At 44.9% G+C, this 14,182-nt stretch overlaps 1 protein-coding gene and 1 pseudogene across 2 annotated transcripts in view; both read left to right on the top strand.

The window, feature by feature from the left end:
• Positions 1-14,182, top strand: part of LOC146714760 (E3 ubiquitin-protein ligase RNF19B-like) — a 230,548-nt pseudogene that overhangs the window by 16,301 nt on the left and 200,065 nt on the right. The window lies entirely within an intron of this gene.
• Positions 3,869-6,535, top strand: LOC146714768 (uncharacterized). Its single transcript, XM_085451117.1, has 4 exons — positions 3,869-4,416; positions 4,584-4,751; positions 4,872-4,962; positions 5,407-6,535. Exons 1-4 carry the CDS (start codon positions 4,273-4,275, stop codon positions 5,418-5,420), a joined length of 417 nt encoding a protein of 138 aa, XP_085307243.1. The 5' UTR covers positions 3,869-4,272; the 3' UTR covers positions 5,421-6,535.

Genomic DNA, 14,182 nt, shown 5'->3' with positions numbered 1-14,182 from the left:
GGGCTGTCGCCGAGCAACACGGACTTTCAACTCCCGCCACAGATTTCCTATGGGGTTGAGGTCTGGAGACTGGCTAGGCCACTCCAGGACTTTCAAATGCTTCTTACGGAGCCACTCCTTTGTTGCCCGGGCGGTGTGTTTTGGATCATTGTCATGTTGGAGGACCCAGCCGCGTTTCATCTTCAAAGTTCTCACTGATGGAAGGAGGTTTTGGCTCAAAATCTCACGATACATGGCCCCATTCATTCTGTCCTTAACACGGATCAGTCGTCCTGTCCCCTTGGCAGAAAAACAGCCCCATAGCATGATGTTTCCACCCCCATGCTTCACAGTAGGTATGGTGTTCTTGGGATGCAACTCAGTATTCTTCGTCCTCCAAACACGACGAGTTGAGTTTATACCAAAAAGTTCTACTTTGGTTTCATCTGACCACATGACATTCTCCCAATCCTCTGCTGTATCATCCATGTGCTCTCTGGCAAACTTCAGACGGGCCTGGACATGCACTGGCTTCAGCAGCGGAACACGTCTGGCACTGCGGGATTTGATTCCCTGCCGTTTTAGTGTGTTACTGATGTTGACCTTTGTTACTTTGGTCCCAGCTCTCTGCAGGTCATTCACCAGGTCCCCCCGTGTGGTTCTGGGAGCTTTGCTCACCGTTCTCATGATCATTTTGACCCCACGGGATGAGATCTTGCGTGGAGCCCCAGATCTTGGGAGATTATCAGTGGTCTTGTATGTCTTCCATTTTCTGATGATTGCTCCCACAGTTGATTTTTTCACACCAAGCTGCTTGCCTATTGTAGATTCACTCTTCCCAGTCTGGTGCAGGTCTACAATGCTTTTCCTGGTGTCCTTCGAGAGCTCTTTGGTCTTGGCCATGGCGGAGTTTGGAGTCTGACTGTTTGAGGCTGTGGACAGGTGTCTTTTATACAGATGATGAGTTCAAACAGGTGCCATTCATACAGGTAACGAGTGGGGGACAGAAAAGCGTCTTACAGAAGATGTTACAGGTCTGTGAGAGCCAGAGATTTTCCATGTTTGAGGTGACCAAATACTTATTTGCCACCCTGATTTACGAATAAATTCTTTACAAATCCTACCATGTGAATTCATGGATTTTTTTTTCACATTCTGTCACTCACAGTTGAAGTGTACCTCTGGTGCAAATTACTGACCTCTGTCATCATTTTAAGTGGGGGAACTTGCACAATCGGTGGCTGACTAAATACTTTTTTGCCCCACTGTATATAGCAGGAGATCACTGACAGAACTGATAATGCACAGTTGTGCGTATATGTCCGTTTTTTGGATGGGAAATTGCTCGGCTTACTACCGTTAGAGGGACACACAGCTGGCGAAATAATGTTTGAGAAGATTTCAGCTCTTTTTGAGGAAAATGGTCTGGATATGAAGCGTGTCTGTATACTTGTGACGGATGGGGCTCCATCCATGGCAGGAAAAGTGAGTGGTCAGAGAAATATTTATTTTAATTTGAAAGGGAATTATCAAAATGTTTTTTTTTTTGTTATTATTATTATTATTTCAAATGTGCAAAAAATAGTTTAGTTATAGCTCCCTTTTTTTTTAAATGGACCTTTTGGTGTGCATTTGTGATTTACAGGGGAAAAGGAATAAAAAAATTACTTGTTTTTCAATACAGTTGTGTGGGTTTGAAATTGATCATGATCTGCTGCTTACTGGCTTCAAAAAAAATATCTGGCCCAGATAAATTCCTCGGTTTGAAAATCTGGCCCAACTAACTTCGTAGTTGAATAGCCATGGCTTACATTCACATTTATCCAGAAGGTTGTGATGTGCCTTGAGGACAACAAACCACTGAAAGGGCGTCTACTGATGCTGAAGAATGATTTGTTCAATGAGTGAATCACTCAGAATGGACTACTTGTTGAGCTGAGTATTGAGGAAGCTTTTTTGTTTGTTTTTTTCCTAATCATTTGCCTCTTCTACCTCACATTTAAGATGAATGACTGTTCAGTTCATGCACTATTCATGTTTAATGTTCTGTTGCCTAATTCGTAAATGCACTGCCTTGATGTTTGTTCCCTATAAGTACAGCAGTGGAAACCAGTACTGTTTTTTTTATGTATTTTTAAAAAAGAAAGTGAGCTGCAGCTGTCAAGGTACAGTAAGTGTTAAATGCCTCAATGTTCTATTAGCTGCAATTGCTGTTAATACTGAAAATGTTATTGAAATTTAGAATTGAGATGGAGACCCTTGGAGTCTTTTTCTCTTGTTTTATTTATGAAGCACTTTTTTATGAGTGAGCTCTGTTGTTTGTGCCTTTTTTAAAAGCACATTGTGTTTAATAAAAAGTTGTTAAATTGTTAGTGTTGTTACTTTCATGTTTTCTAACACTTTTAGCTGATTATAATTTACTGGGCAAACAGTTTAGAATTATTTGTAAGTGTATTTCCCACAGTATTTTAAAAATATTGAAGATTTTAAGTGTTATTTCCCATATTATAAGTTAGAAAATATGAAAAAGTTTGAGTTTATTTCCCACATCGTATGAGTTGCAATATGTAAAATATTTTGAGTGTATTTCCCACCTTAATTAAGTTGAAAAATATTGAACATTTTGAGTTTATTACTCCCTAATTATAAGTTGAGGAATATCAACATTTATGAGTTAACATTGAGGTAATTTAAGGCAACTGCAACTATAATTTTTATTTTAGTTAAACTTAAAACTTTTAAAAACATCACTAAAAAATTGTTGTGTAATCTGTTACACAACAATTTTTGAGTTCTGTGAACTTATTAGGTTTTACAGTGCACTGTAAGACCGAATAGTAATAGTTTGATAAATGAAATGAGTTCCATCTACTTAAAAACCTGTTATAAGTTCATACACCTTTATTTTTTTGAGTAGTTTGAACAAGTTTGTTTTTTCAAGTTATCAGTACTTGAATATATTGATTAGTTTCTGGCATTGCCCTCAAATAATTTGAGTTTTAACACTGACGTCACTTACGTGCCTACGTACTTACCTACGTGCGCCACCTGTTTCTTTATGAAGTGCTGGCAACCATCTTGGATTCCTCGCTTCGAGTGCGAATGCCCGCTCATTACTCCGAAAGAAACTTGTGGAACGTTAATATCCGAACAGAAATAAAAACATTTGTCAAGGGGTTTTTTGCGGCATTGCCTTTGACGCTGGATAAAGGAGGGCATGCTATGGTATGTTACGGACTTTTGAACTGGAACAGCTAACGCTCTGCACTTGGCTAGCTGCATTTACCGCCTTTGCAGCATCTTCAGGAGCGCTTTTGTGGTAAGTTTTATTTTTTCTGAAACTATAGTTCTCCGTTGTAATATGGGTTTTTATCGTCATAAATGTACAACTCTAGCAGGCATTTAAGAATTACATGCATGCGTCGTTTTATCCATGTCGGCTTGGCCCCAAAGTGTTTTGCATGAATTATGCTAATAAGCTCATATTTAGTATAACACGTGTTAATAACTTTTCTAATTTCTTACTATTTTAAAAGAAGTCTTTATTAGGCGTTTCTGGATTTGCAGATTATAAACTGCCTTGTGGTTAAATTGTTGAATCAATATGCACTGCTGCGCTGCTTCACACTTGGCGCATATGTGGATATTGATATTGGCTAGCCCATTTGCTAACTGGTGGAACTTAAAACTTACGTTTAGTTCTCTGGAGTTGTACATATTAAAACTGGGGCAGCAAAATTGTAGGCACAGTACATACTTACAAAAGCAGTGAATAATCATTACATAATTACGCGGTAGAACTTGGTTTACATTGCAAATAGTTATGTATACTAAGTTGAAATGTAGAATCTTCTGAACTGTAAAATTGTTGTGCCTGGTCTCTATTTTAGGTTAGCTTAAGGGTGAATCCATCAATAATATATTTACCAAACAGTTATTTTTTCGTTTTATTTTATTCTGATGCCCAGTGTTCATTAGTGAAAGACTTAGTTTTTTATCTGTCAGGGGCTGGGTCTGTGACCCAGCATTTTGAGTTTATTTTGTATTTTTGCTTTCTTATGTTATATTGAAATGAGGTGAAGTTCTTGTATTGTTGTTATTATTAGTTAAGGTTTAGTTGAGTTCTGGGCTGGTTATGTTTCATCTGTGTCTCCTTGGTTGTGTGTCTTTTCTGTTCTCTGTTTAGTCTGTCTTGTCTTCTGTGTTTTATGGTTATGTCCATGTCAGGGCAGAAGTAAATTTTCAGGGGTGAAGATGCTGTTTACCTTGACCAGCTAAGACTACAGATTGTAGATGAAGTCCAGAAAAGTGAAAAGAATCCTGATTACAAAGCTGATGCACACAACTTTGGCCTTGCAATGCAAAGAGATCATCATTGATGACCTACCAGTAGGTCAGATCCTGGATTGCTGGCCTACTCTGAAATCCCAGTCCCAGGTAAGAATGTATATAGATGTATCTAACAAGATGTATTTTATATCAACTCCTGTTATCTGGCCTGTCTGAACAAATTATGCCTTTGGAGTGTAAGGATTTTGATGTATTTTGCAAAGATTTATAGACTAATTGAAACTTGTAAACACAAATGTATCCTGTGTGTTCAGATCTGTGCAGAATTCCACAGGATTACAAACCTCCACCTGAAGAACCACTTTTATGCTGTGTTGGACCAACATGCTCCCCGGCTCCAGAGCTTATTCAGAAAGAAAGCTGTTTGCACAGGGAACGTGTCTGATGTCCTGTCTCAGCTCTTCAGAAGCTATAATCTCCAGGTTAGTGGGTTTTTGTCTTGTTTTTTGAGCTTTATTTAATTTGATCAATTTTTCAATTTTAACTACTATTCTTGACTAGGTTAGCCAATAATTTAAAATAAAAATTTTCTTGTGATGTAGGAACAAGCTGATATCCATGCCCAAAGTGCTGGTGTGCTTCATGCACTCTCTGCCTATTTGTACGAAGACACCTCTACCTTCATCAAAACATGTACGTTTTGGACAAAGTTGTGAACAATATCTTAGTAGCATCCTTGTTTAGATTTCTCAAAACATTATGACACTTTGAGAAGCATCTCCATGCTTGGATCTGTCTACAACAGTGTCCATGTCACATAATGGAAACACTACATGTTTTTAATGTGTGTAGACCTTCTATAATGTTCCTAGCCCAACCATACATCACTGTACAAATGAAAAAAATATATAACTCCTATTGACTTTCTGTTGTTATTGCTACGAAGAGGTATGACTTTGCTTTACTAAAAGTACTATTTTTGTCAGTTTGTTTTCTCAAATCTTTGGTGTGTTGTGGCTTTTTTTGTTGTTCAAACAATTGATTTCTGAGCTAGTAATAATCCAGAAATGTGACTTGTATAGATGAAACTAAGATAAATAGGAATGCACTAACATGAAGTAATTTTGTTTTCTGTAGATGATGCATTCTGATAGACCAGATATTAGTGAAGTGCCACTTGGACTCCTCCTGATCAGAGCCAGTTCCAGCGATGCAACATTCTTCTGCCCTGAGAAGACTGCACTTTTGGTTGAGGGTAACATGATCATTGTTTTCACCACCCTGGCTGATGCATTTCTAGTGATATTTGGACTGACCGACGCCCTGCACCTAAGCTACCCAAAATGTTTGGCCAACATTTTTGACTTCATTCAGAACGTTTTGATGGGTCTGGAGGGTGGGAAGTTGAAGCCCAAAGTACTGAGTCTTAAAAATGATCTTTTGGCAGCAGAATAATGTCCAGGATTCCTACACAGCCCTCAAGTGCCTGTTAAAGCAAGTAATTCAGTTTATCATGTTTCCAAGTCTGGATAAGGTTTTTATAAAAAGAGAGAATAGAATAAAGAAATCTTTGCAGACTCTGTTTCATACTTCATTATCTAAAAGCCACATCCAAAGTAAAAGGGGTGATTTTATTTATTTATTTTTTTCCCCCATCATCACTTGTGTTTTAGTTGATTTTGATTGTGTTTTTAGTCAGATAACTGTAAATCTATAGAGAAAATGAAGGACAATCTCACTACATTAATGGCTTCTAGGTGGGATCTTGAATGTCACTTAAGGAACGTTCCTCCTGAGCTACTCATAACTGACATAAGGCGCTAAGGAGGTTTATAACACTTTGTTTTATGTCTCTAAAGAAGTATTTTTCTATTTAAAGTTTTATTGCTTTGTTGTTGAGACTGTGATTGCACTCTACAAATGTGCATTTTGCATAACCACAGTATTGGCATATTAAAAAGGTTACCAATTATATTTCAGTGTATTAGCTGCACTATACTATACTATTACTTTCATTCGGTTTTCCCTCCTAATAATGCAGGATTTTCTTTTCCTTTTGTTTGTTTTTTGATAAAAAGGCCGTACTCATGTGTTAATCAAATTTGAATACTCTTAAAACATGTTGTGAAATTCTTTATTTCTAATATTGTAACCTTGTGCCAAAATTTCTGACATTATTCCCTATAAAATGTGGTGGATTTATGTCTTTGGGCTTTTTGTTAGATAGGCTATGTGTCAAAGTAACTCAATAAATTTGTAACTTGAATTTATATTTTCTGTCTTATGTTTTTACAAGTGTAATTATTTTGGGCACTTTTTTTTTATATCAAATTCAAAACACAGTAGATTTGGATATTACAAGCGTTTGTATTTTAAATTAGCTTAAAATGGTTAACATTTTGAAACTAAAAATTAATTCCTTAAAGTTACTTGAGCTAGATTTGTACTTGAAACTCAAAATATCAAGTAGAGAGTACTAAACCAAAAATGTGGATATAACATAAAAACATTTATCAATGGTACTTAAAAATATTTATCTAAAGCTAATAAATAAAGTGTGTTTATTTAACTTTTATTTTTAAGTTTTAGTTACTTAAAATATTTTATGTAATCAGTTTCACCAAAAGTTTTGAGTAAAATTAACTTATTGGGTTTTACAGAGTATGTATTCTGTTGTGATTTTGCCATTTGTTAGGTTTCTGTTCTTTACCTGCCTGCTCCCACTTCTCTGTGTTCCCTCTGTCTGTCCATGGTGTTATTGTGTCTACTTATGAGTCCGCCTGTCAAGTTCAGTGTCCTGTCTGGTTCTCTGTCTGTTAATCAATCAATCAATCAAGGTTCTTTATTTGTCACATGCATAGTTATACAAGTATAACACACAGTGAAATGTGGCCTGACACGCTCCTCGACATGTGCAATAATTTGGGGGGGGTGTAGAGGAAGAACATTATATATATATATATATATATATAGTATATACACTGGGTGAATGTGCAGTAGTAGCAGCAAGCAGGTGAATTCTGTACATTAATATGAATAGACATCTGACTATTTTACAGGATAGACAATATAAACATATTTAAAATTAAAGGAATTTGGAATGTACATTGTGCCTGGGTTTAGTGTCTGGAAGAGAGTCCTGTCTCAGTCAATTATAGATGATGTGAGAGGGCGGGTGTGTGTGTTTAGGGCACGGATGGCTTGGGGATAGAAGCTCCTCTTGAGTCTCTCTGTCCTTGCCCGGAAGATGCGGAACCTTCTACCAGATTGCAGAAGTTGGAACAGTTTGTTGCCAGGATGGGACGGGTCCTTCAGTATCTGCGCTGCTCTAGTCCGGCATCTCCTGGTGTAGGTGTCCTGAAGCGGGGGGAGAGCAATCCTGCAGCAGCGTTCTGCTGTACGGATCACTCTCTGGAGAGCTTTTTGGTCCTTCACACAGCTGTTCCCAAACCACGATGTCACGTTCTGTGTGAGGATGCTCTTTGGAGAGACCCTGAACTTCCTCAGTTGTCGAAGGTGATACAGGCGCTGCCTAGCCTTTTTGGTCTGGACCTGAATGTGGGCAGCCCATGTCAGGTCTGAGGAGATGTGGACACCAAGATACTTGAAGGACTGCACCCTCTCCACTGGAGCTCCATTGATGATAATGGGCTTGTAGTCTCTGTGCTGACCCCTTCTGAAGTCCACCACCAGCTCCTTCGTCTTGCTGACGTTCAGCTGGAGGTGGTTGTCCTGGCACCACGATGCCAGATTCTTCACTTCATCCATGTAGGCCGCCTCATCGTTGTTGGAGATGGCACCCAACACCACTGTGTCGTCAGCAAACTTCACAATGGTGTTGGAGCCATGGGTGGCCACACAGTCTGAAGTGTAGAGGGAGTAGAGCAGTGGCGAGAGGACACATCCCTGAGGTGCTCCTGTGTTGATGGTGATGCTGTTGGAGAAGCACCTGCCCACCCTCACCACCTGAGTTCTGCCAGTGAGGAAGTCCAACACCCATGCACACAGACGGCTGTTAAGTCCCAGATCCCTGAGCTTTGTGAACAGTCTGCAGGGCACTATTGTGTTAAACGCTGAACTGTAATCAACAAACAGCATTCGCACATAGTTACCCTGTTTCTTGTCCACGTGGCTGAGTGTGGTGTGTAGGACGTGGGCGATGGCATCCTCTGTGGATCTGTTGGATCTGTAGGCGAACTGCAGCGGATCTATGGTGTCTGGGATGGAGGAGGAGATGATGTTCTTCAGCAGCCTCTCAAACACCTTCATTACTACCGAGGTCAGTGCAACTGGCCGGTAATCGTTCAGGGATGAGGGTTTGCTGTTCTTGGGCACAGGGATGATGGTGGATCTTTTGAAGCATGTGGGGACCACAGACTTCGCCAGGGACTCGTTGAAGATGTAAGTGAACACACCTGCTAGCTGGTCAGCACAGCAGCGCAGCAGGCGGCCGGTGATGCCATCTGGCCCCGCCGCTTTCCTTGTGTTCACTCTCCTCAGTGCCGCTCGGACGTCATGCTCCGCGATGCTGGTCACCGGTCTCTCGCTGATGACGTCACTGTCCTCGGTAGCCAGGCGGTAGATAGCATTAGCCGCCTGGTTAACCTCGAAACGGGCGTAGAACCGATTCAGCTCGTTGGTGAATGCGGAGTCGGCTTGATCGGCGCAGTGTCCCTGGCTTTGTAGTCCGTAATGGTGCGTAGTCCGTGCCACATACTCCGTGTGTCGCCCTGGTGGAAGCGGGACTCCACACGTTCCCGGTACCGGCGTTTGGCATCTCTCACCGCGCGCCGCACGCCGTATGAGGCCGCTTTGTAGGCGCTCATATCGCCAGTGGCGAGACCCGCGTTGTAGGAGGCGGTCCTGGCGTTTACTGCAGTGCGGATCGATCTGTCCATCCACGGTTTCTGGTTTGGGAATGTGGTGACTCTCGCAGTGGGGATAATCTCCTCCGCTAGCATATTGACGAAGCATACTGCTACTTCCGTAAACTCGTTGATGTCGACTGCGCATGCTCTGAACATGTCCCAGTCGACGTCGTTGAGTGCGTCCTGTAGCGTAGCTTCTGATTGGGCAGTCCACCGTTTTACCTCCCTCGTGGTCACGTCTTCCCTCCGTATGCTTTGTTTATACTGGGGAATGAGGAAGATGGCGTTGTGGTCAGACTTCCCAAAAGCCGGGTGTGAGACAGCTTTGTAGCCCTGCTTGTATGGCGTGTAGCAGTGATCCAAAATCCGATCCCCTCTCGTTGGACACGAGACATGCTGGTAAAAGTTTGGCATGACTTGTCTGAGGTTCGCTTTGTTAAAGTCTCCTGCTACAATGAGGGCTGCGCCCGGGTCCTTGTTTTGAAGCGAGCTCAGCACATCATGTAATTCGGACAAAGCCATACCTGTGTCCGCTTGGGGTGGGATGTAGACCACCGTGGCGATGACTGAGGTGAACTCACGGGGCAGATAGAAAGGGCGGCACTTAATGCTCAGGAACTCCAGATGTGGCGAGCAGCCGCTGGAGAGAGTAGAAATGCTCCTGGCATCACACCACTTTCTGTTTACCATGAAACACACTCCTCCACCTTTGGTTTTGTTCGACTCTGCCGTTCTGTCCGCGCGGAGCACAAAGAATGGCCTGGTCCGGCACGGTGGGGGTCAGCCATGTCTCCGTGAAGCACAGAATGTTGCAGTCCCTCATGTCACGTTGGAAGGTGACCCTTGCTCTTAGGTCATCGAGCTTGTTCTCCATGGATTGTACATTGGCCAGTAAGATACTGGGCAGTGGTGCACGATGCGCCTGCTGTCTCAGTCTGTTCCTAATACCAGCGCGTTTTCCCCGGCGCTTCTTTGTTCTGCGCCTCGGATGAGCGGCCCGTCCTTTGTTGTTCTCCGCGCCGCGTAGAATCTCTGGCGGCCAGGAAGGGTCAGGTTTAAAAGTGTCCAAGATTAGATGTGCAACCTTGGCACCGATGTTTGCAAGTGATCCGCTGTCGTATACTATAAGACTAGAGGATTTGGGGATGTAAACCAGAGCAAAAAATAAGTAAAAAACAAGAAAAGTGGATAGTCGGAGCGGAGCGGTCAGGAAGGCGTCTGGACGTGGCCGCGCCATCTTGGTAGTTTCCTGTTTTATTGTGAAGGTCTCTGTCTGATGTGAGTGTGTTCAGTTTACGTTTCCCCTGTCCCGTCAGGTCTGATTCCTCCCAGCCGTGTTGCCCTCCTGTCTCTCATCCCCTGATTACTGGTGTGTGTATTTAAGCCCTGTGTGTTCTCCTGCCTGTTGCCGGTTCGTCTGTGTTACCCTGTGTGCCCCTGTGTCCCCCTGTGTCCTGCGGTGTCCTGCGGTGTCCTGCGGTGTCCTACGGTGCCCTGTTCCTCGTCTGCGTCTCTCTGCTTCTCATCCCGTTGTCGTATGCTCCCAGGTCTGTTATTTTTAGTTCTCCCAGTTTAGGTGTCTTCAGTTATTTGTCATGCCCCACTGCTTGTTTGCCACTACACCTTTGTAAATAAACCTCACTAGCATTTCATCCACTGCCTGCATCTTGGGTCCTTCTTCCAACTCCACACGGCTCGCCTCGGCAGCCGTGACAGTACGAACCGGCCACAATGGACCCAGCAGCATTCAACCCGCCCAAGGAGCTCCGGGAGGATATTATTTATTCTGTGGACCGTTTAATTAATTTATGGCTGGGGCATGAGGAGAAGGGATTCCGCCAAGCCATAACTAATCGATTGGAGCGACTGGTTTCCGGTCTCCCCTGGCTGCTCAGCTCACTCCACCCACTTGTTCAGAATTTCTTTCTGAACGAGCTGCACCTTCACCCCCCTACCGCTTGTCTGCTCAGTCCACCGGAGGATATGCAGTCCGAACTGCCGGATGTGGAGTTACCCGGCCTGTCGGAGTGTTCTCAGAGGAGGAAGCAATGTTCGCGTCGTAGGCACCTCACCCCACAGCCGGGTGGTGGGACTTCAGAACCGCCGGCTGTGGTGAGTGAAAAAGACACTCTTTCTGTTTCACCAGACTTTGGGACTGTTAATTCTGGGGCTGTGTTTATTCAGTTAGCCACCCGGCCTAAAGCCCAGTCGCCACCTCCACCACATTCAGCCTCACTACCCATAGCTCAGTTACAGTCACAGCCAGACTTACTACAAACTATGCTACAATCCAACTGTAGCTCAGTTGGCAGAGGAATCATTAGCCCTATCATCAGTTCAGCCTCCTGTTCAGCAGCCACTAGCCCTGCGTCCTGTGTCACCAGCTCCTCCAGTACAACAAGCTGAATCTATGCTATCCGAAGGGAATTGTTTTTCATCCGTCCATTGTAAGCAGAGAGACAAACCAGTTAATAATGTAATCATCCCTCAACAGCTGACCAGTTCTGAGACTGTGATGCACTCCAGGGCCTCCCCAGAGGCTGGGTTTCAGCCCCCAACAGACTCTGGACCCCTGGAGGTTAAGAAGCCAGCTGAGGACTGCACCTGGCTGTCGCTGCCTGAGCAGAGTCGATGCTCTGTGCAGCTGCAGCCTGCTATGTGTTTGCCAGAGGCCACCGTGCCTGCTGGTCCTGTTCTGTCCCTGCCAGAGGCCCGTGCGCCTGCTGGTTCTGTTCTGTCCCTGCCAGAGGCCCGTGCGCCTGCTGGTTCTGTTCTGTCCTTGCCAGAGGCCCCCGCGCCTGCTGGTTCTGTCCTGTGCCTGCCAGAGGTCCCCGCGCCTGCTGGTTTTGTCCTGTGTGTTCCAGGGGCCCCTTTGCCCACTGGTCCTGAGACTGTTCTCACTGGAGGGCCCGAAGAGCCCGTCCAGCCTTTTGCATCGTCAGCTGGAGGGCCCGAGGAGCCCGTCCAGTTTCATCCACGCCGCCGCCTGCTGCAGCGCCTCCGTCTCCAGCTTCCTCGCCTGGTCCAGCCTCAGCTTCATCCTCGCCTGGTCCAGCCTCAGCTTCATCCCCGCCTGGTCCAGCCTCAGCTTCATCCCCGCCTGGTCCAGCCTCAGCTTCAGCCTCGCCTGGTCCAGCCTCCGCATCCGCTTCAGCCTCGTCTGGCCCAGCCTCTGCTTCAGCCTCGTCTGGTCCAGCCTCCGTCTCACCTGGTGCTGCAGGGGCCACGCAGCCGTCAGGTCCCCAACTGCCGCCTCAACTTCGTCGGTCATCTGCCAGGCCGCATGTTGGGCATCTTCGCCACCATGGCCGGCCTCCGGACTTGCATTGTCACCGCCGCTGTCGTGAGCACGGTCGGCCCCCAGAACTGCTTTCACGCCGCTGTTGCCGTCTGCACGGTCGGCCCCCAGAACTGTTTCCACGCCGCTGTTGCCGTCCGTACGGTCGGCCCCCAGAACTGTTTCCACGCCACTGCCTACTGCGTGGCCGGCCTCTGGACCTGCCCCACTGCCGCTGCCTTTCACGCGGTCGGCCCCCGGAACTGTACTGTTTTGGCCTCCGGCGCTGTTGGCCTCCGGGTCGGCCCCCCGAACTTGTCCGTCTGGGCCTTTTTGGACTAACCTCGTTAAAAATAAGTTAGAGCCGGTCATTTGATTTACTCTGGGTCTGGTCCTGGCAAATTCTGTGTAATGAGTCAGAAGAGTCATTACTTCACACGCAACCACCCGACTATGCCGCGAGGGAAAATCAACAACACTCAGGCTACTTCGCTAACCACTATGGTGGAGGCACCTGATGGTGCGGATGCTAGGTGCTCTTCCCAAGATGGTGTGGTGGCCGAGCTGACTTCTATAAGAGCTCTGCTTGAGCAGGTAGTGCAAGACATGATGGCGGTGAAAGGTGGAATTGAGTCTCTTAAGGAAGCTGTGAATAGCCTAGGTGCGAGGGTGGACAAAACAGAGACAAGAATCTCCCGTTTGGAGGACGAGGAGGCTAAAGCTAGCTCAATAAGTAAGAACTTGAAGATACAGAACCAGCGGCTGCAGGAAAAAGTAACGGCGCTCGAGGGTTTTTCACGACGCCAGAATATTAGAATATCGGGTATTAGAGAAGGAACCGAAGGCCGTAATCTTGAGGACTGTGCGAAGAATCTGTTGTCCGAGGCTCTGGACATTGAGATGGAAGATTGGTACGAAATAGACAGAATCCATCGGGTGGGGCCAGCACCTCCGATGCCAACTGCGGATTCCAGACCGAGACACATCATCGTTAGCTTCCTACGGCATAAGGCCAAAATGTCGGTACTGGCGGCTGCCAGAAAAAAGAAGCAGATCGTTTGGAAAGGCATGAGAGTCTGTTTTTTCCAGGATTATGCGCAGGAGGTACAAGAAAAACGCAGGAAGTTTGACGAGGTGCGTCGTCTGCTGCAACAGCACAATATTGGCTATTCCCTTCGCTTTCCTGCTGTTATGACCTTTTCAGTGGATAACCAGCATCATCAGTTTTCCAACCCTGCAGAAGTTAAGCACTTTCTTAGCGGCCTGGATTTGGCTAACATTCCGGGTGATGTAGATGAAGAGGATCTCTAAGCTAAGGCTAAGGGTCAGTTTACTTCTGTGGTTTATTCATGGATCTGGGTTTTGTTACACCTTTCGACCTTTTGGTTGAGATTTGAGGGGGGGGGGGGGCGTGAGGAGGGACGCCACTATGGGATTTTTGAGTGCTACGGACCAACGAATTCATGATTTATTTTTTTTTTTTTTCTTTCCTTTTTTTCGTTTGGTTTTTCCCAATTGTTTTTGTTTTTTGGTTGTTTTGGTTGTTTTTTTGTTTGTTTGTTTGTTTTGTTTTGCTGTTTGTTTCAATGTTATGGTGCCAACTAGGGCTGGGTATCGTCACTGATTTCTAGAATCGATTCGATTCCAATTCACGAGGTCCTGAATCGATTTGATCCACGATTCGATTCAATTCGATTTGATTCAATTCGATTCGATTCTGTTCGATTTGAATCTGGGAAATTTTGACAGTCAGAAATATTATAATTCA

This window comes from Copadichromis virginalis, linkage group LG3 (genome assembly GCF_057382275.1).
Source record: "Copadichromis virginalis isolate Kocher_CV1m ecotype Utaka linkage group LG3, C_Virginalis_male_GT1.1, whole genome shotgun sequence".
Classification (NCBI taxonomy): Eukaryota; Metazoa; Chordata; class Actinopteri; order Cichliformes; family Cichlidae; genus Copadichromis; species Copadichromis virginalis.
Note: the sequence above shows the minus strand (reverse complement) of the source record. Positions and strands in the feature narration are given on the sequence as shown.